Source organism: Ursus arctos, unplaced genomic scaffold (genome assembly GCF_023065955.2).
Source record: "Ursus arctos isolate Adak ecotype North America unplaced genomic scaffold, UrsArc2.0 scaffold_25, whole genome shotgun sequence".
In the NCBI taxonomy this organism is placed as follows: Eukaryota; Metazoa; Chordata; class Mammalia; order Carnivora; family Ursidae; genus Ursus; species Ursus arctos.
Window position 1 is genome coordinate 35,111,370 of NW_026622930.1, and position 25,341 is coordinate 35,136,710.

The 25,341-nt window shown below is 39.0% G+C and overlaps 1 protein-coding gene across 1 annotated transcript in view; it reads left to right on the top strand.

Moving 5' to 3' along the window:
• Positions 1-25,341, top strand: part of ESR2 (estrogen receptor 2) — a 68,565-nt gene that overhangs the window by 29,047 nt on the left and 14,177 nt on the right. The window contains exons 5-7 of the mRNA XM_026486883.4: positions 3,792-4,091; positions 6,500-6,638; positions 12,580-12,713. Coding sequence (XP_026342668.1) covers positions 3,792-4,091; positions 6,500-6,638; positions 12,580-12,713 — 573 coding nt within the window. The remainder of the gene's footprint in view (positions 1-3,791; positions 4,092-6,499; positions 6,639-12,579; positions 12,714-25,341) is intronic.

The window sequence follows — 25,341 nt, forward strand, 5'->3', positions numbered from 1 at the left end:
CTTAAATAATACCTATAGCTCTCTATCTGATTACTAATAAAATGAATTAGATTTTAGACTTTTAGTTCTTTTAGTAAATACTACAGTTTGATTCAGTTATCTCTAGATAGAAAGAGCCCTTCCTTCTACTTTGATGAGCCAAGGTAAGAAGAAATTCAGATAAATTTTCTTGGGAGCAAGTAATTTAAATGTATTCATACCTCCTAACTAATATTTCTTTTTAAAAATGTGGACAGCTAATTTTAGTGAACAAACATAATGGTGGGAATATAGAAACTAGGCATATTGCAGATATAACTTTTAGGGTTTTTTTCGTGTTGAGAGGGTTGCATATAAAAGTTGTACCCATGCTAATGACATCCTGACTTATATGTTTCTTAATTTTCATTTTGTATTTTTGTCTTTAACCAATAGATTTTTAGAAATATTTTTGTGCTAAACTTTATAGGGGCTTGGAAGTTATATTTTTTTGTTATTTTTTGTGATCAAAGAATATGATCTGTGATATCAATTTTAGTTAAAATTATATTCATGAACTAGTATGTGATAATTTTTGCAAATTCCATGAGTTTTTATAGCTCAAGTTTGTGAATTGTACAATTCCAATGTTCTGTGTTCTGCCTTTTCCCCCAATTGTTTGCTCTGTCAGTTGCTGAAGAAGATACATTAAAACAGGCATTATAATAATGTATTTGTCGATTTCTCTTTTTCATTTAGTCACTTTTTGGTGTTATGTTTGTAGGTTGTGTTTTCTTGTTTTGATGTTTATGGGTTTAGAATTATTTATCTTCCTTTTATAATCTGATGAGGCCTTAATAATTTATGCCTTTTAAAGTTTATATTTTCTGATATTGATAGAGTAACTGATTTATTTGGTTAATTTTTGTCTGTTATCTTTTCTATCCCTTTATTTTCAGTTTTTTGTATGTTAGATGTATCCCTTACAAGAAGTCTGTGTGTAGATAGAAAAAAAAAATGTGATCTCAGAGTTGCTCTTAATTGATGAATTTAGTCTATTTATGTTTATTGTGATCACTGATATTTGAATTCATTTCTGTCATCTTATTTTAAGATTTAAGCAATTTCATCATATATTTTCTTTTTTTCCTTTTTGGGATTGATCCCATTTTCTTGTTTTATTTTTCCTCTTCTGCTAGTTTGGAAGGCATACATTCTGTTTCATTTCTTTTAGTGACAATTCTATTTTAGCATGCATTCTTGATTAATTTGAGAATTCATGCCATTCTCTCTATTAGATAGTTCTCTTTCCAAATAAAGAATCTTAGAAAGTTCCAGCCAAAATTATTCCTCTCTCATCTTGTTATTATCCAGTATTTGATACTACTTTATTTCTGTACCTCCAAAAATTATTTTATTCATTCTATGTTTATTAGATTTCCTCTCATCTTTACCAATTTATTTTTTTTACCTTTGCATCTTGAATTTCATTGCTTCTCTTAGGTTCATTTTTCTCCATCCCAAATAACACAGTAGTTATTTCAAAAGGGCTGTAATATATCTTTTTAATCGTTGCTTAACTCTAATGTCTTTGATTTATCCTCACTCTTGAATGATAGTTTAGCTGGGAATATAATTCTAAATTGAAGGTTTCTCCCTCCCCACACCATCTTAAAGACATTATCCCTTTGTGTTTCTGATCCGTAAACCTACAGTAACTAAAACATATTGATACCAGCACAGGTGTAAAAAAAAAAATCATCTATTTACACATATACATGTATATATACAGAGGAGAAAATCCAGAAGAAGCTACCTTTTCAACATGGAGCTTGAACTCACCACCCTGAGATCAAGACCTGAGCTGAGATCAAGAGTTGGACATTTAACTGGCTGAGCCACCCAGGCACCCCCAGAAGAAGACACTTTTATATATATTTATTAAATGACAAGGCATTTTATAAAAATCAGTGGGAAAACTTGTGCAATAAATGCTACTGGGAAAATTATACATCCATTTGAAGAACATAACATGAAATATCCATATGACATGATAGAAACATACATAAAATTCCAAATAGATTTGAACCACAAAAGTGCTTAAAGAAGATACAAGAAAATATTTGTATAATCTTGATGTGAAACAAAAGACAAATTTGTGTACTAAACCTTCTTAGGACAACAGATACCATGAGTAAAGTTAAAAGATATATGACAAGACAAATATGGCACATAACAAAAGTTATCTGTAGTTACTCAATAAGCTTTGGACGTTATTAGGCAGGAAAAGGGCAAAAGAAGCAGGCAATGTACAAGTAAAAGAAATACAAAGTATGGCAAATATATTAGTCAACCTTGCTACCAGTTAAAAGAATACAAAGTAAAGTGAGATTGTTTAGTCACTTGTCAGATTAGCAAAGATTAGAAATTGCCCAATGGTATTATGAGAAAATAGGAAGACCCTTAAAGTATTGTTTGTATTATAAATTTTAGAATAGTTTTAGTGGGTAACCTATTAATATGTATCGAAATCTTAAGTGTGTATATGCCTTGGTTCAGCAACTTCTTGAATTTACTTTAAGGAATGAATTAGATGCATATACAAAGATGCATTTTTGTTGTACTATGAATACTAGCAAAGAAATTAGGACTAACCTAGATTTCCATTGACAGGGGATACTTTAGATAAAGTGATGCTATTGTCATAAAACAGAATGCTGCATAGATTTTTAAATTGTACAATGATACATTTTTTAATATTTTTTTATTATGTTAGTCACTATACAGTGCATCCCTAGTTCTTGATGTAAAGTTCCATGATTCATTACTTGCATACAACACCCAGTGCACCATGCAATACATGCTCTCCTTAATACCCATCACCAGCCCATCCCATTCCCTCACCCCTCTTCCTCTCTGAAGCCCTCAGTTTGTTTCTCAGAGTCCATAGTCTCTCATGGTTCATTCCCCCTTCTGTTTACCCCCGCTTTCTTCTTCCCTTCTCCAACCGATCTTCCTGCTTCTTATGTTCTATAAATGAGTGAAACCATATGATAATTGTCTTTCTGTGCTTGACTTATTTCGCTTAGCATTATCTCCTCCAGTCCTGTCCATGTTGCTGCAAATGTTGAGAACTCATTCTTTTTGATGGCTGAGTAATATTCCATTGTATATATGGACCACATCTTAAAAAGAAAAAGGTTAAAAATAGTGTGTGTATACTGTGATCCAAATTTTGTATATAAAGTATGGAAAAGTAAAAACATTAAAACTGAAAGAATTTGTGCCAAAATTTGTACTCTTCTATCTTTTTCAGATTTTTAAAAAATTTATTATTTGAAATATATTTGTACAAATATGTAAAAAGAATACATATGTGTATGTGTAAACACACATACATAAACATTTTAAGAATGTATTTTAAGAGTATATTATTTGATAACTGTTTGGAAATATCAATGTTCAGTTCCTAACTTTTCCCCATCTTTTGTCTGAAGAAAATTCCTAATTCCATGGTTTGGAAACTGAGGTATGTCAGCACTCTTTAAAAGAGAAATAGATTTAGTATCCATGGGTGATCTTGAAATGGAGACCTTATTTGGGCTATTGTCCCTAACAAGTCAAATTTTTATTTTGTTAAAATAGACGCAAATGTAATAATCTTTGGTACTTGCCCCACAGGTTCCAGGAAATAAGTCAGGCTTCTGTTGTAAGACACATCGTGAGGATAGACTCAGGTCATTACCTCACTCTTGCCCTGGGGACCCAGAGAACTTGAGTGCTGGGTTGGGGAAGCCACGGGAAAGTACTGTGTTATCATCTCTGCGGTTTAGGCTCCCGGAGAGAAAGATGCGGGTACCGAGTTATGCGAAGGCAGAAGAGTTCCGATGAGCAGCTGCACTGCCTGAGCAAAGCCAAGAAAAGTGGTGGACACGTGACCCGAGTGAAGGAGCTGCTGCTGAGCGCCCTGAGCCCGGAGCAGCTGGTGCTCACGCTCCTGGAGGCAGAGCCGCCCCACGTGCTCGTGAGCCGCCCCAGCACGCCCTTCACCGAGGCCTCCATGATGATGTCCCTGACCAAGCTGGCCGACAAGGAGCTGGTGCACATGATTGGCTGGGCCAAGAAAATTCCGGGTAGGTCTTTCTGGATCTTAGCTTTGCATTTATGGTAGAAAGGCCTGCCCCTCACATTTATAGGGCAAGAGTACAAAATGGAGGTCCACAAATGATGTCTGGATGTGTAACGGTTTGACAGCTTGATTTATAATCTTTAAATGAAATATGTTCGTTCTTCCTGTCTTGTCATATACGCCTTCTGCATGTACTGGAAGGTCCAGCTCCAATTTAGAATTCTTGGACTCATCCGAGTTCTCTACCAGACATGGTAGTACAAGAAGAATGCTATACGGTGAGACTCCTTCCATGGCTGCCTCTCTTCTTTTCCCACCCCAGAACCATCCCACAGGGCCTTGTCCACACCCTGTCCCCCGTGGCCACATCTCCTATGCACACTAGCATGTTGGACATGTCTTATGCCGAGATGTGGTCTGAGAGGGTGGATCCAAGAAAAAAACCCACCCAGGCTCTGGAAGTGGGCCCAAAGTGACTATTTGGGCAAGAGATTCTAGGGTCAGGCCGGTTCGTAATATATACCTGAAATACCTCATTGTGCTAAACTTACCACCTCGTTATCGTTTGAATTGGTGTTTCTGTGAAAGTGAATCTAGAATTCGAACACAGAATGGCAGCAGCCCATCCCCCTGAAAGGGCTTCTCCATGTGCATATTTACGGTCATCCAAGAAATGAGGTCTCTCTCCTGGTTCCAAGCCTAGGGACAGTTCCCATGGCCTGCAGGCTGCAACCGCTTTAGATGAAGTATAAATCCTGGAAGCTGCGGAGAAGCTGGGTGAGGAGGAGTTGGGGGTGAGGCGCTGTGGGACCCCAGGCCTGGTATAACAGTATGTCTTGGGTCATTTGTCGGTTTGGGCCCATTCCTTCGGAGCTTCCTGCAGATCTTCTGGTGTCTGGTTTTGTTCTGAGAGTCCAGCTTCACCTCAGCCAGAATGGTGGTATTTTCTGTGCTGTTCTCATAGGAGACGATGCGATTACCTCCCGCTAGCTGTTGTGCTGCGGGCATGCCAACACTGGTTTTCAGGCCCCCACGTGGAGGGTGCTGGTGAAACCAATGATCATTGAGAGCCAGGCAGCTTCTTTGTGCCATAACAACACTGAATTCCTGAGCTGCATTAGCCCGTCTTTAAGCCTTGAGTTTGAAACAAATTTTCAGAAAATTTAGGCATAGTCTGAAGGTGTGACTTTTCTTTCCGCTCTCGGTGGTGTAGTCATTTTCCAAAATTAAAAAAAAAATAGTAAAACATCACCTAGGCTTGATCTTGTTGAATAGCTGCAAATCTAAGAAGCCTAATCTCCCGTGGGCAGGCTTATTGTCTGTAGCGGCAGACGAGATTGGAACGTGTACGCGTGTTGGATGAAGGACTGAGCCATCTTCCCCTTCTGACTCCCTCCATTCAGTTCTCCTTTGTGCACGGCACCGTTGTACTGCTCACAGGTTTGACCCGCGCGTGCTTCTCGTGCCGCGGTCTCCTCATCCGTAAAATGACGATGCTGACGGAGGCTGCCCGCAGGGCATTCTCGGACCATAGGCATTGTTACTGCCATGCGTTCTGTAAGAAAATCGACTTAAAGGGAGACTGAGTAATTAGCCAGGACGAAGCTGAGCCAGGATCGTAACCAGAGTCCGCTGCACTCCTGGACTGCATGTTGGGTTCGTTTTTATATTGCACTGCCTTCTCTTTTTATCATGGTTTGTGGAGGAAGCGCCAGTGATCTCAGCTTTGCTTTGCTTTTCTAGTGCTCACGTCCCTAGAGATTACCTGTTTCTTTCCGCTTTTTGGACGAGCTCATGCTGTTAGGACATCAGGCTACTGGGACCTGCTTCTATTGTTACATTTGCTTTTCAGGATAGAACAGGCTAGAGACAGCCCTGCTACTCAGACCAAACTTTTAAGCAATCGGAGATGTCTTTCATTTGAAGCCTTGACTTTCTGCAGGGGCTGGTGCTGTTCTCTCTGCATGTCCCACACTCCCCACCCCTGCCATCCCATCCCTCCACCCCTCCCAGTCCCTCTTGTGGACTGGGCCAGACAGGCCTCCAACTATTATCTTTCTCAGCAGTGCGGAGGAATTAAAAACATATAACTAAAAATGATCTGTTCCAACTTTCTGTTCTTCCCTAGCATTTGTCTGGGGAGCTAGAAGCGCAGGTTAATAGTCCTTTATAAATCTTAAATGGAATAGATTAGTCCCTAGAAGGCAGCCAAGGCTAGACATTGTGAGTTGCGTACTCAGAGTTCAAAATTCCCTTCCTTAGGTCAGCATTTAACCACATCTTTAAAATATTGAGTGTTTCCCTATATTGTTTGTGTTTTCATAGCTTGTTAAAACTTGCTCTTCTGTTTTCACAGAAACAGGGAGTTGAGAAGGAGAGTGGGTATGTCTCACGGCCTCTTGCTTTCCCCAGGCTTTGTGGAGCTCAGCCTCTACGACCAGGTGCGCCTCCTGGAGAGCTGCTGGATGGAGGTGTTAATGGTGGGGCTGATGTGGCGGTCCATTGACCACCCAGGCAAGCTCATCTTTGCTCCAGACCTCATTCTGGACAGGTGAGGAAAAAATGCATTGTTTCTTCTCTGACCTGTTTGAGTCCTGGGTGCCACACTTAAAATCTCGCACTTAAAAGGGCAATTAAGAGGGCGATAATGTCATGAGCTCCTTCCCCAGGTCAAGAACCGGACGGAGAAGGAGAGCGTGGGTCCTAGGATTCAGTGTCCTGTGACTCGTTCTTACCTGTGGTGGGGCGGCATGTACAGGCCAGACCATAACAGGGCCTCTACCTGCAGAATATATAGCTACTAAATGTACAAGTCAACTTAGATTTTTCTGTATTAAAAATTCCATTTTCAGTTTGTAATTTTAAGTTCCTGCTGTTCGGTTTCCACTTGTAGGGACCATGTATATCTCTGTCTAGAAGGGTGATCGAATTCTTACAAATCTGCAAGGTTTATTTTAATGTGCTTGGACTCTAATTGCAGGTACTCTCTAGCATTTTTGACGATAGCAGTGGAAGGAATGGTTATTAAAACCAATGAAAGGTAACGGAAATTGGGGAATGATAGTGCCGATGCCATCACTCGCTTACATTTTGTTTGTTCTTAAAGATGGCACAGCAACAGAAGCCATTTGTAATTGACTCAGGTGAACTGTTCACGGAGGAAAAGCTAGAGTACCAACACTCAAAGTTTTAGTACGAAAAATAGAACTCTTTCTTGTTATACATTTGAGCAGGTTGAAAATAATGATGGAAATTGATCTCCACATTCCTTATTTTGAAAAAGTTCTAGGATAGAATGTTCAGTCACATTTGCCTCTGTGCACAGAGTAGAAGGATGCCATTATACGAATGGAGAGCATCTGCACCCAACCCTTGGTATTACCTCTTTGGGGCATCAGAAGACCCCGATGCACATATTACACAGATAAAAAGTGATACCCCCAAGGTTTTAGCAGCCATTCTGCCTGTTGTCCTGGATGACAACGTTGACAAAGAGCACTGTTCTAAGTAACGGAGGTGTTTTGGTGGAGAGCAGAGCCTTTGGCAAGAGCTGGAGCTTGGGCTGTGGCTCAGTCAAGAGCAAGCCCAGGTGTTAAACCATAGAAGAAGGTTCTGGAAGTCCAGACACTTCAGTAGCAATCAAAATAGCGAACCTATTGGCTTGTATATGCCAGGCATCACCTTGAGCACTTGATGTGTTAACTCATTTCATCTTCTTAACAGCCCTCTATGAGTAAGCGCCATTATTATCCCTATTCTTCAGATATGGAAATATTGGGGGGGGGTTAGGTCATTTGCCTGCAGTTACAGAGTAGTAAGTGGTGGAGCTGGACATGGGGGCTGGCTGTGAAGTCCATGTTCCTAATATAACAGTAGTTACCTGTATAAAAGGGCATGCCGTTCCACTTGGCGTTCAAATGAAGCCATATACACGCACACACGTGCGCACACACACAAATATACACGTATAATTCTTCTAGAAGTTAGTGTGAGAAAGAAGTTTCATCCCTTGATGAGTCATTACATTTGCAGACACTGGGATTAAGTTATTTTACTTTTTGTCTTGGTTTCTAAATTGATGCTCCATTTAATATTTATGTTCATTGACTGTTTCATTCATGGTTTTGAGTAGAATTAACTCTCCACTTTGTTTGGGTTCTTTAATTCCTGTAAGTGTAAGTTATTGTAAATGGACACACATCCTGGACAAATTTTAGGTTAAACAATAGAAAAAAAATAATTTTTCTTACAAATTATTTTAATAGACTCACAGTACTTTTTAAAGATTTTATGTATGTATGTTATGTATTATTTATTTATTTGAGAGAGAGCGAGCAGGGGGAGGAGCAGAGGGAGAGGGACAAGGAGACTCCATGCTGAACGTGGAGCTGGACACGGGGCCTGATCCCATAACTCGGAGATCATGACCTGAGCTGAAATCAAGAGTTGGATGCTTACCTAACTGAGCCACCCAGGTGCCCCTCACACTACTTTTTATAAATATTTGAAAGTATCGTGTTGTACAGCACGCAAATATAGTATATCTGAGTATAGGAGAGGAGTGCCTGGGCTTGTAAATGCCTTCACACTGAGCAGGCATTTTCGGTAGTACCTGTCGTGTTTATTTTTTGTTGCAATCTCTAGTATCGCCAACACATAAACTTTGTGATGTCTAGAATTTCAAGTCTAAGATAGTTCAGTTCCTTCGTTCATGTGTGATACGAATATTTTCTTATGTAAACGTGTGTTGCCTATTCAAAAATGCTCTAAATGTTCCTTATTCAAAAAGTCAGAGATTACACATCATAAAGAAGTATTATGAGGTTTTTCTGCAACATGAATAAATAATTTGCACAGTACTTGAAAATCGCTGTCTTTTGGCAGATTGTCCTATCAGAGTTCCTTCCAGTGGTGGTGTGACCGTAGAAGCTGTGAATACAACTAAATTAGTTCACTTGGGAGACTGAGACAGTAATTGCTGTTGTCCTTCATTCTTGCTGAGGCTTCAGTAGCAAGAAAACTTGAACCTACTCGGTTACCTCAGCTTATTTCTAAACAAGGTGGTTCTTCTCTCAGTAACCACTAGAGTTACAAATTCATGTGAATCTGAGCTTCTGCTTGCTTGAAAAAAATCATATATGCGAACATATGCTGTGTCCTTGGCCTCAATAGGAAACTGTCTAATATTACGTATTAAAAAGTCAGAGGGGGGGGCGCCTGGGTGGCACAGCGGTTGGGCGTCTGGCTTCGGCTCAGAGCGTGATCCCGGAGTTCTGGGATCGAGCCCCACGTCGGGCTCTTCCTCTGTGGGCCTGCTTCTTCCTCTCCCACTCCCCCTGCTTGTGTTCCCTCTCTCGCTGGCTGTCTCTCTCTCTGTCGAACAGATAAATAAAATCTTTAAAAAAAATAAAATAAAAAGTCAGAGGGAGTTTGGATCTGGGCTTGGACGCCATTATGGACATTTATGGAATTCCATGGAATCATATTGTAAATGTACCGAATTTGCTTTCACCACGTTAACTATTTGTGGATCGAATTTCAAGATACCCAAAGAATTTTCACTTCCCTTTTCTATGTAGGTGATTTTCACCTACATAGAAATATTTAAGAAGACTTAAACTGATGTGAAAAATGTGTTAAGCCTGGAGCCCCCGCACCCTAGTGCCGCCCTCCCCCACCGGAAGTGAACTGTGATCTACATACACCCACATGTATGCTGCCAGCGGCCATGTATGTGGGTACAAAATAGTGCACCCACAGCAATGTCCACTCATTCAACATTCTGTCCTTGGTATCAAACAGAATCTTTTTTATAAAGGAGTGGTTATCGCATAATAAGACATTCCACACATCCTTACTAATTTTATTTTTGCTTAGCCCTAGTTTATGGACAAATGCTGGGCAAAAGTAAGCTTCTGGGAGCAGGTTGGTTTGATTATAGATTGTTTTGGTATTTTAACATTCAAATCATACGTCTTCTCTCTTTAATTCAAATCTTTTAATCTTATCCTAATTTCTTACTCCTAATTCAGTTTCATTCCATAGTTGTAAGTGTAATAGATCTCATGAATGTGTTGTTTAAAAGTCCTTCCTCTGTATAACTCATTCCAGGCAGAACTTCTATTAGGGTGTCATTTATGAGGTATTGTACCTTATTTCCTATATTTCTCATTTATTTCCTAAAAAAATATATTTGGTTTCCCCAGCCTGTGAAGTGAGTGCAAATATTCTAGCTGTGCCTCCCCATGAATGAAATGGTTGGCTGTCACAGCTGCTGGTAAAAGCACTCAGACTTCGTTCTTTAGAATTAGTTTAGAGGTTCACTTTTTCCATGAGGTACACATGTTCTGATTACTGTGAGTTATAGCATTTCTCAGGGCTTAGGACGCTCTGGAATATAAACTCTCCCTCCATTTTTGAAACATGAATTTGCATTTAAAATGGCATGCATTTCAATGAGGAAATGATACTAATTTCAATATGCAGCGATGTGTTTTTAGGTACAAGTGGCAACCTCTGCAAAATCGGATTGATTTCAGGTGAATCCTCTTACACTATTTGGGGAGCGACGAGTGTGCACGTGTGCGTGCATGTGTGTGCACGTGCGCCTATGTGTTCATGACCCCGCCCCTGACTGAGTCTCACGGACAAGTAAAGAGTCAAACTATTAAACAATCAATGCGGGACTGGGTGGGCTTTTCATTTTTATCCCCAGAGATATTTTTTTTAAGATTTTATTTTTAAGTAATCTCTATACCCACTGTGGGGCTTGAATTTACAACCCCAAGATCAAGAGTCGCATGCTGTCTGGATTCAGCCAGCCGATTGCCCCCTCCCCCCAACCCTGAGATATTTTAGAACCAGCTTTTCTCGGTGTCAGATGTCCTCAAGCCCAGTGATGACAGTTTTCAATAATTAATTGCCTCAAGCACAGTGATTTGGTTATACGGCATTCGGGGCATTCGGTGCACGGGTATTTCTATGTGCAGAGCATGCATGGTCCTTTCTAGGCACTTGCAGCAGGCTGCCTGGGACAGCCCAGCGCAGAGGAGGTGGGGAGGAGGGGACTTGGGGAGGTTTGGCGGTTCCCTACGGGTTTCAGTGCCCTTTGCCCAGGGCTCTGATTCTCCAAGGTAGCCTTTCTCTGTGAGTAACTTCTAGGAGGCATTGGTGTTTTATCACTTAACCTGTGCATTTTTGGAAAGCCTCAGGTGGTTGCAGAAGTTACGTGTTTGTTTGGGACTCACAATGTGCTTGCTGGTAGCTTTGTGTAGGTGAGTCTGGGGGAGGTTCAGTGCTTTGGGACGCAGGATCCTGGCAAACTGCTGCCCTCACAGAGAACCCAGTGGGAAAGGCTGCACCAGCACTGGTGGTTCCCACTGGTGTCCGTGCATTTGCGTTCAGAGACCCTTTCCCCAGCCGCCACCACCATTGAAATGTCCTGGCTTGGGGTTGGGGGAAGGAAGGAGGGAACAGCCAGTTCTCTAAAGATGTCAGGTTCCCTTCAGGGGCTGCGGGGGAGACTGAAGATGAAACTTGCAGACACCCACGGCCGCCAGGCTCCCTTTCAGCCCGGCTGCAGGTGTTGAGAAGCAAATGAAAGTTTCATGGCAAAATCGTCTAACTGCTTGTCAAGGGCTTCCAGTGACTATGACTGATGATAATAGGAGTTTTTGGGGAGCAGTGAGGCAGAATAATGTGTGTCTGGCTGGAGTGAATTGAAGCTGGTATTTTCTAAATACAGTTCAAGTAATTTCCTTCAAAAGTATGCATAAAAATTCATTTCTATGAATGTTCAAAAGAATTTTGATTATATGGTTCAAAGTTTGTCTAAAACTTTTGCTTAAAAATAATCTTTGGCAAGTCAAAAGTGCTCGTCTCCCTTTCTCCCTTCCTTTCCTCGTTCTCATCTGTCTTTAATTGTGATTTCTTTGTGTATCAGACTCGCTTTTCTTTTTCAAGTTCTGTTTAATATCTCTTAGTTGCCCCAGCGGTTTCTAAATGACCGCTGGGGAGTGAGTTAAGCCCTAGATGTGAGGGATGGTTTCTTCTCAGGGCATTTGCTTTGGTAACGTTCAGTTTTCCTCATTAGCACTTCAGAGTCTTCTGATGGGAACATGGAACGTCTCATTTTAGCAACGTGAGTCGTAGCTATGGCTGGTTGGCTGTAGATCGAAAATAATCAACAGAAATGGTATTCTGTCAGAGAAAACATTGGGGGTGAACAGGTAGAAAGGAAGTGTATTTCCAGTGCACATTTTTGCCTAAATAGTATTTATTCAAATGTTTGCTTTTGGAATTTAGAGAAAGTTCCCTGTCCTCTTTATATGAAGATAATTCTAGTAATTTCATATCACTGGAGGTGCTTTCATTACCATTTTGTTAAATTATGTACAAGATGAAATTTGATATTATCAAGAAAATACTCCTTATTGATTTTGATGGTTGCCTAGTGCTGCATGTTTCTTAAATTTCCAAATGAACTTTTGTAGGGATGAGGGGAAATGCGTAGAAGGAATTCTGGAAATCTTCGACATGCTCTTGGCAACAACTTCAAGGTTCCGTGAGTTAAAACTCCAACACAAAGAGTATCTCTGTGTCAAGGCCATGGTCCTCCTCAACTCCAGTAAGTAGCCACACAGCTGGGCTGTGTCGTATGGGGGAGAGTTGCTGTTTCTAGAGCTGGCATGGAGTGAAGAACAGTATTGAACTTATTTTACTTAAGGGGGAAATGGCTTTCTTTCTGACTTCTGTTTCATTTTATAGGGATTTAAAGTGCAGTTAACTTTTGGTAACTTGAATACAAATTATTCACTGACTGAATTACTGGCAGTAATTAAAAAAGCGTCTCAAGCCACTTTGCTGGAAAAGAAAAAAAATGAACTTTAAAATACTTGCTTTGCAGCCTTTGTTCATCATTTATACAGGCATTGTAGATGGTTGACATGCGTTTATATTTATTGTTTTGCTTTTACAGATCCATTCATTCATTCATTTTATTTATTCATTTGGTAAAGACATTGAAGATCCAGTCCTGCCTTCCAGTAGCCCATAGCAGAGTAAGGGAGAGGGAGAAAAATCATTAAAAAGAGCAGCCCTAGAAGAAGTGTAGACAGGGGAGCGTCGCGGACAGATAGACGTTTCATAAAGGTCACTCTGGCTTCCACGTGGAGGATTGGCTGGAGAGGAGAGAGACAGAGGCAGGGGCCCGGGACAGTGAGAGCCTGAACTGACTTGGTGTGCAGGACCAGGGAGGAAGGGCATCTCCTGAAGGAAACATAGGGGTTAGAGGCGGGAAATGAGGAAGGTGTCGAAGATATGTGGGTGTTGTAGCCGTGCTGCTCTTTTCTTATTATGTAAGTAACACCTGGTTATTGTAAATAGTCAAACAAGAGAAAAACATATAAGGAAGAAAAATATCACCAGGATTCTCCCCTGTGCCTGGGCAAGAGCAGCACCATAACTTTGGTGACCAATCTTTAACAGTTGTCTGTGGATAGACAGACAGCTCTTGATAGATACAGCTCGGTAGAAAGGTAGACAGAGATGGGTGGGTAGGTAGGTACGTAGGTAGATATGGGCACACACACATCCATATTCAGAGAGATACCCAGGCACACACAGGCTTACATGTATAATTTTACATAAACAGCATAGTGTCTTATGTTAAAAATTATAGAGACTTTGAAAGAGACTTGTTTTGATCTAATTATTTGCTTGACCCTTCCATCCCAACACCAAGTAGTTAATCTGGCCAGAGGACAGACTTCATACCTTCTTCTATTCTCTAATAATCTTTTAAAATAACACCTCACCTTCAGTATCCACAAAGATAAGATTCCCCCCCCATTTAAAAAATTGGGATACATAATATACAAATACTTCTCTGTGTCTTTTTTACTTTTCAAAATGCTGTGAAATACCTCCAGGTCAACTAGGAGAGATCTAACTCAATCTTTGAGTGAGGACATTGTCTAAATTATATTTAGACATTTCTTTATTAATGGACCTTTACTTATTTACAGGCTTTGTGTTTTTTCCCATTATAAACATTGCTGCTATAAGTACGGTGGTGCTGTTTTGTACACATTTCTAAATTTCTATGTAGTGTTCACGCTGTTCAGTTTACTATCTACCTGGTATTTGGTCCAGCTGCTGTCACCAGTGTTGATTGCTTTGCTTTGCTATTTACTCTTGTTGGTTGGTTTCTTTCTAAAATAATATGTATATGCAAGTTTTAATCCTCAACTGATGACTTACAGCTAACTTCATTTGGACATCATGTGGGGCTTTACTATCTAGATTTTATCCCACCTAAGAACTTTCATGTTTGAAACAATAAGAATCTGTGGGATCGTAGTATGCTACTTTATTTTAAATTAGCCAAAGCAGCAGTTCCTGAGGCTAAAACTCAGTGCAGAATCTGTGGCCACGTTCTGGGGCCAGCTGACCTCTCCTTCTGTAGTCTATACTTTTCTGCATGTCTAACACCCCCATCGACTCTTGGACATTGGCGCTAGGTTTGATGAAGCGGAAAGGAAATCTCTAGAGCAGTGCTTCTCAAGCTATCTGTGGTGAAGGATCAGGTTTCTTTTTCTTTTTTCTTTCCCAAATTATTGTAGACGTATAATAAAAATAAATTACTGGAAAAAATGAAGTAAAAGTACAAAATACAAGTGCTAGTTTTTGTTATTACATTAAATTGATTTACAGTTTTTTAAAAGATTTTATTTATTTGTCTGAGAGGGAGAGAGAGAATAAGAGAAGGCGCACAAACAGGGGGAGTGGCAGGCAGACAGAGAAGCAGGCTTCCTGCTGAGCAAGGAACCCAATGCGGGACTCGATCCCAGGATCCTGGGATCATGACCTGAGCCGAAGGCAGATGCTTAACCGACTGAGCCATCCAGGTGTCCCTAAATTGATTTAAAATTACTCTGTCAATTGCTCTAAGAGTTTCCCGACGCTTACCCTCAATTCCTACTTATCTCTGCGGACTGGTAACAGACCACACTTTGAGTAGCCCTGGTATAGAGCGTGGAGATAGACGGCTGGGTCTAGGGTAAGTCTTGACGGAGGGGGAAGGAGGGGAATGAAGAAGGAATCTGAAGGTCATGTGAGGTACAGAGACCCTGTAGACAACCTTTGGGTACTGCCCAGTTGGGTTTTAATCTGGCCCTACTTGCCTGGCAGGACATTTTCCCTAGACCCAATACACTCTCAACCCCAGCTCAGGGAAACAGTTCATGACTAGAAACGGTCAATTGTTGGACAAATGAAAATTGTAGGGAAAGCCAAGAAAACTCGTAAATGCTGTGGGACTTCTGGCACCGTCTTGACATTTGTTACCATTCACCTTTCACAGCATAATACAAGGGTCCAGCTTACATCAGCGATTAAGGTGGTGTGCATGTAGAAAATGCCCCGCTGAGACATTTGAAAGTGATCATGGAAGAAAGTCAACTTTTCCTGATCTCTTTGAACCCACCTACAGACCTTACCTCACATGTGTGCTGACATTTCTGCCTCTGTTAAAGGGGGATTTGCTTGAAAAACGCATTCCCATCTTGGCCCGGGAGGACCAGCAAACGCCGGATTATGGTGCTTCTCTTACTTTCAGAAATAATTTAGAACTCTTTTCTGTGCAGTAAAGTGCTCCTTGGAAAGCCGTTCGCTGCTTGTTACAACACTTTGCAGTATAAAGCCTTCTGTTTGGCAAGGCTCCTTACCGTCAGTTTAGCCGCCGAGATGTCATATTGTGTTGCTGTGAAAGCTAGAAGCATCATCTGTGCAAACGGGAAATGCTAAGGCCACAGCGTTCCTGCTGCAGCATCTGACAGAACTGTCGTAGTCAGAGAATTACAGAGGGTGAGTCAGGCATGTGAGGTAATTACCACTTGTGGTGGTAAATTGAGTAGAATTTGTTTATAGTAAATCTCCATTTAGGAAATCTTTTAACAAAGTTCCTTTCTCACTTGGTAGTCATAACAGTTGTCAAATGGGTTTAGGAAGATGGGATTCTGTTTCTATTGGAAAATTTCCACTGTCAGGAGAGAAGAGGGGTCTTTTCTATGCTAGGTTTTAAGCATTTGAAGGTGTAGGCGTGTGGTTTTTTGTTTTTTGTTCTGTTTGTAGCATTACGTTAAAAATAGGGACAGAATCTACTTTCCCACCTTGAAAAAAAAGAAAAACTAGAGAATGTACAAAATAGATATTGGACAGTAAACCACACAGGACAGTGATCCCCAAGAGAATGGACACAAACAAAATGAACCCTTTGATCGTCCAGTTTACTACGTAGGGCCAACTTCCGGGTCCCATAGGGAGAGGTAAGCCAAAGAGACACTCGAGGTCTCCCTGCACTGGGAAGACAGAATTGTGCATTTGGGGAGGCCAACGCCGCTGGGATTTGCAGGGGAGGAGACTACTGGCGAGGGAAGAGCCAGCCGCAGAGGCTTTGTGGGTCTGTGGCAGATGCCCTTCCAGTCTTCAGCTGAGCACTAATCTCATGCTTATAAAGATACTTAACCAAGGACAGAGAAAGAGCCATCAGAAAGGAGCAGACAGAATAATCCCTAGCGTTCACCCAGGGCCAGGAATAGTTCATGTTCCCACAGTCAGAGGAAAAGCTTGTAATATACTGGACATTGGGTATAGTGCCCCAAAACGTATTGTGTCAGTGGTGAGGTAAACTTAGCTCTAGACTAAAGGCTGCTCTGGTCCTACCAAACCCAACTTAAGAGCACGCCTGAAGGATCAAGCTCATTGTCAAGTAACTTCACTGCATCACAGAACAAAGCTCAAGAATATCCAGCACCCACCCAGTTTTACGGTGATGAAGCTTGTAATGTCTTATAACCAGTCCAAAGTTAGCAAGCGTGCCAAGAAGCAGAAAACGTGACCTCTAATGTAATGAGGAGAACCAAGAAATTAGAAAAGACCCCCACGTGATACAGATGATAGAATTAGTAGACAAGAACATTAAAGCAATAGTTTAGTAACAATACTTACTCTACTTGCCATAAGTCTAATTGGTAGAGGAAAGTATGAACAGATTTAGGGGAGACATGGAAAATATGAAACATGCACAAACTGGAACTTCTAAATATGAAAATTCTATCTCCGTGGGGTTTATATCTGTGTTATAAGGTGGAAGAGGGACAGTCAAATATCCTCCAGACTAAGAAAGCACTTTGAGACCAACAAACAATGCAAGACACTCTGTACTGTTTACACAGTTTTATTTAGGGGAACTTACTGACGGGGGAATTGGGCAGATGGACGATCCAGGCGGTACACAGCTACTCTCTGCCCCTATTATCTGCCAAGTTTGGACCTTATTCCCCAGTTTTTATAGAGTGAGGAGTGTGGCAGTGAGGTCACAGGGTAGTTTTCTAAAGTGTCACCATCTGTGTGCCAGAGGAACTCCACTAATTATCTAAGTGGTGCCATCCGTGCACCACTTTAGGGACGATCAGAACCAGCCTTCCTGCGTACCAGTCAGCGCTTACATTAACCTCCATGGGGCCTGGAACATGTAGCCTCGAGGGAGGTCGTTGTGCAGGCATGAACAAGATGGAGGGCCGAAGATGGAGTCAGTGTCGTCAGCACTTGTACAATCTGGTACACATAGCAGAAGAATAGATTAGGGGAGTTGAAGTCATAGCAATAGAAACTATCAAAGCAGAATGGAAAGAAAAAAGTTTGAAAGTGCTCTGTTAAGCTTTTAACAGAGCTGTGGGACAACTGTAGTTGCCAATATATGTGAATTTGGAATCTCTAATGGGTGGTGTAGAAAAATACTTGAAGAAATCATGGTTGCAAATGTTCCAAATTTAATGAAAACTATAAACACACAGATCCAAGAAGCTCGATGAATCCCAAGCATAAGAAACATGAAGAAAGCACACCAAGGCATATCATAATCAAGTTGCTTAAAGCCAATGATAAAGAGAAAAATCTTAAAAGCAGTCAGAGAATAAAGATTATATACAATGAACAAAGACAAGGATGACAGCAAATTTCTGTTCTGTTGCAAGTCAAGGGGACAAGGGAACAGCGTCTTTAAAGTACTTAAAGAACTGTGAGGAATTCTTTACACAATGAAAATGTCTTTCAAAAATGAAGGCAAAATATAAATATTTTCAGATATACAAAACGTGAAAGAATTCACCACTAGCAGACCTACACTGTAAGAAACATTAATGGAAGTTTTTCAAGTAGGAGGAAAATGAGATTGATGGAGACATGGATCTGCACAAAAGAATAAAGAGGACCTACAAATGGGGTAAATATAATGCATTTTTTTCTTAAACTATTTATCTTCAGAGGATAGTCTAGTGCTTAAAGCAAAAATAATATATTGTGGGTTTATGTGAAAGTAAAACATAGGACAAGACCACAAAGGCTGGGAGAGGACAAAAGGAAGTATTTTTTCTTATTATGTACCTGAAGGGCCATGTATTACCTGAAGATAAACCATGTATATCATAAACCCAAATGCATCCAATAAAATAGCAAAGAGAGCCAAAGTACCAACAAAGAAGGTAAAATGGAACCATAAAAAATAACCCAAAATTTGACAAAAAAAAGGAAAAATAAAGCAAGGTATTGATAGGACAAATAGAAAACACTGAACAAGATGGTAAATTTAAATTCAATCCTATCAATAATTACATATGTTAAGTGTGCTGAATACCTCAATTAAGAGGAAAAGATTGAATAAATAAGATGCAATTATTTGCTGCTAACAAGAAACCCTGTTAAATATAAAGATATAAATAAGTTAATAGTAAAAGGATGGAAAAAGATGTACCATGCTAAGATTAATCAACAGAAAGCTGGAGAGGCTATATTAATATCAGAAAATGTAAATTAAAAAAATAAGTTTATTTAAGTAATCACCACACCTGACGTGGGGCTCGAACTCAAGACCCTGAGATCAAGAGCTGAATGCTCTACAGACTGAGGCAGATACCCCAGAAAATGTAAATTTTAGAGCAAAGACTATTTCTGGGGATTAAGAAGTTTCTTTCATAAAGATAAATGGGTAAATTTGTCAAGAAGACATAAAATCCTAAACACTTCTGCCTTAAAAAGAGAACTTCAAAATATATGAAGCAAAATCTGGTAGAACTTCAGGGAGAAATGGACAGATCTCTTGCTATAGTTGGAGATTTTAATATCCCTCTCTTGGTTCTATCAATATAGAGCAAGTAGACAGAAAATCAGTAAATATAGAGAAGACTTGAACAATACTGTGAACCAGGTTGACCTACTTGGCATATATACAACCCTCTACCCAACAACAGTAGAAAATTAATTCTTTGCATGTGTTCAGGAGATATTTACTAGGATCGACCATATTCTGAGTCATAAAACAAGTCTGAATACATTAAAAAGGATTTAAATCATACAAAGTGTTGTCTTTGACACAGTGGAACAAAATTAGAAACAAATAATAAAACGATCTTGGAAAATTTCCAAACATTTGGAAACCAGATAACATACATCTAAGTACCCGTGGATCACAGGAAAAAATCAAAACCAATACTGGGAAATATTTTGAACTAACTTAAAATGAAAGTACATTATAGCAAAATTTGTGGGTTGCAGCTAAAGCAATAGTTTGAGGGGACTTTATAGCACTTGAAGCCCATATTAGAATAAAAGCAAGGTCTCGAATGAATGACCTTAGCTTCTGACCTTAAGAAAACTAGGAAAAGAGGAGCAAATGAAACTCCAAGTAAGCAGAAGAAATGATAAAGATTAGAGTGGAGATCAGTAGAACAGAAAAATGGAAAACAACAGAAATCAAGGAAACCAAAAGCTGATTTTTTTGAGAAAAATTTAATAAGCCTCTAGACAGACTAGTCAGAAAAAAAGACAAATTACTAATATCAGGAGTGAGAGAGCTTACATTACTATTCTGAAGATATTAAAAGAAATAATGAGGTCCTACTATGAAAAACTGTTCCAATACATTTGAATACTTAGATGAAATGGAAAAATTCCTTAGAAGACACAAATTATCAAGAAGAAATTTAAAAATCCTGAATAGGCACATATTTATTAAGGAAATTGAATTTGCAGTAAAAAATCTTTCCACAAAGAAAACTCCAGGCCCAGATGGCTTTTCTGGGAGAATGCTACCAGACATTTAAGGAATAAACAACCCCAAATTTACACATACTTTGTTTTTTACTTTTTTAAAGTTTATTATTTTTAGTTTTAAATTTTAATTCCAGTATAGTAAACATACAGTGTTATATTAGTTTCAGGTGTACAATATAGTGATTCAACACTTCTATCCATTACTCAGCGCTCATCAGGACAAGTGCACTCCTTAATTCCCCATCACCCATTTCACCCATTTCCTCACCCACCTCCCCTCTGGTAGCTATCAGTTCTCTATAGTTAAGAGTCTATTTCTTGGGGTGCCTGGGTAGCGCAGTCGTTAAGCGTCTGCCTTCGGCTCAGGGCGTGATCCCGGCGTTCCGGGATCGAGTCCCACATCGGGCTCCTCCACTGGGAGCCTGCTTCTTCCTCTCCCACTCCCCTGCTGTGTTCCCTCTCTCGCTGGCTATCTCTCTGTCACATAAATACATAAAATCTTTAAAAAAAAAAAAAGTCTATTTCTTGGTTTCTCTCTTTTTCCTTTGTTCATTTGTTATGTAAAATTCCACATATAAATGAAATCATATGGTATTTGTCTTTCTCTGACTTATTTCGCTTAGCATTATACTTTCTAGCTCCATCCGTGTTGTTTGAAATGGCAAGATTTCATTCTTTTTTATGGCTGAGTAATATTCCATTGTATATATATATATATATATATATATACCACACCTTCTTTATCCGTTCATCTTTCAGTGGACATGTGGACTGCTTCCATAATTTGGTTATTGTAAATAATGCTGCAATAAACATAGAGGTGTCTGTATCCATTTGAAGTAGGGTTTTTGTATTCTTTGGGTAAATATTCAGTAGTGTAATTACCGGATTGTAGGGTGGTGCTATTTTTAACTTTTTTTTTTTTTTTTTTTGAGGAACCTCCATACTGTTTTCTACAGTGGTTGCACAAGTTTGCATTGCCACCAACAGTGCAAGAGGGTTCCCTTTTCTCCACATCCTTGCCAACACTTACTGTTTCTTATGTTGTTGAGTTTAGCTGTTCTGACAGGTGTGAGGTGATATCTCATTGTAGTTTTGATTGCATTTCCCTGGTGATTAGTGATGATGAGCATCTTTTCATGTGTCTGTATGTCTTCTTTAGAAAAATGTCTGTTCATGTCTTTTGCCCATTTTAAAATCAGATTATTTGTTTTTGGTGTTGAGTTGTGTAAGTTCTTTATATATTTTGAATATTAAACCTTTATCAGATACGTCATTTGTAAATATCTTCCCCACTCAGTAGGTTGCCTTTTACTTTTGTTGATTGTTTCCTTTGCTGTGCAGAAGGTTTTTATTTTGATGTAATCCCAATAGTGTATTTTTGCTTTTGTTTCTGTTGCCTCAGGAGACCTATTTAGACAGATGTTGCTACAGCCAAGGTCAGAGAAATTACTGCCTGTGCTCTCTTCTAGGATTTTTATTTTTTTTATTTTTTTTAAAGATTTTATTTATTTATTTGACAGAGAGACAGCCAGCGAGAGAGGGAACACAAGCAGGGGGAGTGGGAGAGGAAGAACCAGGCTCCCAGCAGAGGAGCCTGATGTGGGGCTCAATCCCAGAACGCTGGGATCACACGCTTAGCCGAAGGCAGACGCTTAATGACTGAGCCACCCAGGCGCCCCTCTTCTAGGATTTTTAGGGTTTCATGTTTCACATTTAGGTCTTTAATCCATTTTGAGTTTATTTTTGTGTATGGTATAAGGAAGCAGTCCAGTTTCATTCTTTTGTGTGTTGTCCAGTTTTCTCAGCACTGTTGAAGAGACTGTCCTTTGCCTATTGTATATTTATTCCTCCTTTGTCAAAGATTAATTGGCCATATAATTATGGGTTTATTTCTGAGTTTTCTATTCTGTTCCACTGATCTATGTGTCTATTTTTATACCATTACCATACTGTTTTGATTACTACAGTTTTGTAATATAACTTAAAGTCTAGAATTGTGATACCCAGTTTTATTTTTCTTTTCCAAGATTGTTTTGACTACTTGGGATCTTTTGTGGTTCCATACAAATTTTAGGATTGTTTGTTCCACCTTTGTGAAAAATGCTGTTGATATGTTGATAGGGATTGCATTAAATCTATAGATTGCTTTGGTTAGTATAGACTTAAAAAAAAGAGAGAGAAAGAGAGAATATGCGTGCAGGTGGAGGGGCAGAGGGAGAGAGAGAATCTCAAGCAGACTCCCTGCTGAGCACAGAGCCTGACACAGGGCTTGATCTCCCAATCCTGAGATCATGACCTAAGCTGAAATCAAGAGTCAGCTGCCCAACTGACTGAACCACCCAGGCACCCCTGGGTAGTATAGACTTTTTAACAATTCTTCCAATCCATGAACATGGAATGTCTTTCCATTTCTTTGTGTTGTCTTCAATTTCTTTCATCAGTGTTTTATAGTTTTCAAAGTACAGGTCTTTCATCTCTCTGGCTAAGTTTATTCCTAGGTATTTTATTATTTTTGGTGCAATTATAAATGGGATTGTTTTCTTAATTTCTCTTTCTGCTTCATTATTGGTGTATAGAAATACAACAGATTTCTGTACATTAATTTTATATCCTGTGACTTTACTGAATTCATTGATCAATTCTAGTAGATTTTTGATGGAGTCTTTAGGGTTTTCTGTATATAGCATCATGTCATTTGCAAACAGTGAAAGCTTTATTCCTTCCTTACAAATTTAGATGCCTTTTATTACTTTTTGTTGTCTGATTGCTGTGGCTAGGACTTCCAGTACTATGTTGAATGAAAGTGGTGAGAATGGACATCATTGTCATGTTCTGACCTTATGGGAAAAGCTCTCAGATTTTCTCTATTAAGGATGATGTTAGCTGTGGGTTTTTCATATAAGGCCCTAACTATATTGAAATATGTTCCCTCTAAATCTACTTTTTTGAGGGTTTTTTCATGAATGATGCTGTACTTTGTCAAGTGCTTTTTCTGCATCTATTGAAATGATCATATGGTTTTTATCCTTTCTGTTATTGAGGTGATGTATCATGTTGATTGTTTTGTGAATATTAAACCACCTTGTATCCCACGAATAAATCTCCCTCGATCATGGCAAACGATTTTTTTTAATGTATTGTTGGATTCAGTTTGCTAGTATTTTGTTGAGGATTTTTGCATTTATATTCATCTGAGATACTGACCTGTAGGTCTCTTTTTGTGTGTGAAGTCTTTCTCTGGTTTGGGTATCAGGGTAATGCTTATAGAATGTATTTGGAAGTTTTCCTTCTTCTTCTATTTTCTTGGAGTAGTTTGAGAAGAATAGGTATTAGATCTTTTTAAAATGTTTGGTAGAATTTGCCTGTGAAGCCGTCTGGTCCTGGACTTCTGTTTGTCGGGAGTTTTTGGATTATAGATTCAATTTCATTGCTGGTGATCAGTCTGTTCAAGTTTTCTATTTCTTCTTCAGTTTTGGTAGATTTACTGTTTCTAGGAATTTATTCATTGCTTCTAAGTTGTCTAGTGGCATATAACATTTCATAATCTCTTATAATTGTATTTATGTGATGTCAGTTGTTATTTCTTCTCTCTCGTTTGTGATTTCGGTTATTTGAGTCCTCTCTCTCTCTCTCTCTCTCTCTCCTTTTTTGATGAGTCTGTCTAGAAGTTTATCAGTTTCATTGATTTTTTTTTTTTTTTTCCAAAGAACCAGCTCCTGGTTTCATTGATTTGGTCTATTGTTTCCTTTTGTTTTTAGTTTCTGTATCATTTATTTTGCTCTAATCTTTATTATTTCCTTCCTTCTGCTGATTTGGGGTTTTGTTTGTTCTTTTTCTAGCTCCTTTAGGTGTAAGGTTAGGTTGTTTCTTTGAGATTTTTCTTGCTTCTTGGGGTATACCTGTACTGCTATAAATTTTCCTTTTAGAACTGCTTTTGCTGCATCTCAAAAATTTTGGATCATTGTGTTTTCATTTTCATTTCTATCCATGTAATTTTTTATTTCTTCTTTGATTCCGTGGTTGACTTGTTCATTGCTTAGTAGCATGTTACTTAACATCCATGAAATTTATACATACTTTTGCAGAAAATTGAGGAGCAGAAAATACTTTCAAATTCATTCTATAAGGCCAGCATTACTCTGATAGAAAACCCAGACCAATATATTGGAAGAAAAGACAACAGACCAATATCTCTCATGCACATAGACACTAAATTTTGTATAATTTTATAATAGAATTTTTGCATCTCTAAAAAAATTTTAGCGAATTTACTCCAAAAACATATTATGAACAAGTGGACTTTTCCCAGGAATATAAGGTTTCTTTAACATTTGAAAATCAATCAACATAATTCACCATATTAACAGAATAATAATGAAAAACATTTTATCTTAACAGATACTGAGAAAGCATTTGGCAAAATCTGATACCCATTCCTGCTGAAAACTCTAAACAAACTATGAATACAGGGAAACCTCAACCTAATAAAGGGTATTTATGAAAAACTTACAGCCAATATTATACTTAATCAGGAACAAGGCAAGTATGTTCACTCTCACTAATTCTATTCAACATTTTACTAGAAATTCTACCCCATGTGATAAGGCAAGACAAGAGATAACAGGCATCCAGAATGGAAAGGTGGAAGTAAAACTCTATTTGAAAACATGCTAATTGATGTAGATAACCCCAAGGAGTCTACAAAAATGAGTTTAGTAAGGTTGTAGGATAAAAGGGCAATGTATAAAAGTCAATTGTATTCCTACATTACAGCAGTGAACAAATGATAATTGAAATTAATGTCAGTACTATTTATAATAGCATTAGAATTACAACACTTAGGGATAAATTTGGCAAAAGATGTGAGACTGAAAATTCAAAACATTGCTGAGAGAAATTACAGAAATTCTAAATAAATGGAGAGATATGTTAATGAGCTAGAAGATTCAGTATTGGTAAGATCTCAATCCTCCCTCAAAATGATCCTTAGAATCGATTTGATCCCAGTAAAAATCTCAGGCTTTTTTTGGGTAGAAATCCACAAACATTCTTAAATTCGTAGGGAAATATAATGAACCTAGAATAGCCAAAACAACTTTGAAAAAGAACTAAGTTGGAGGACTTATACTAGTGGACTTCAA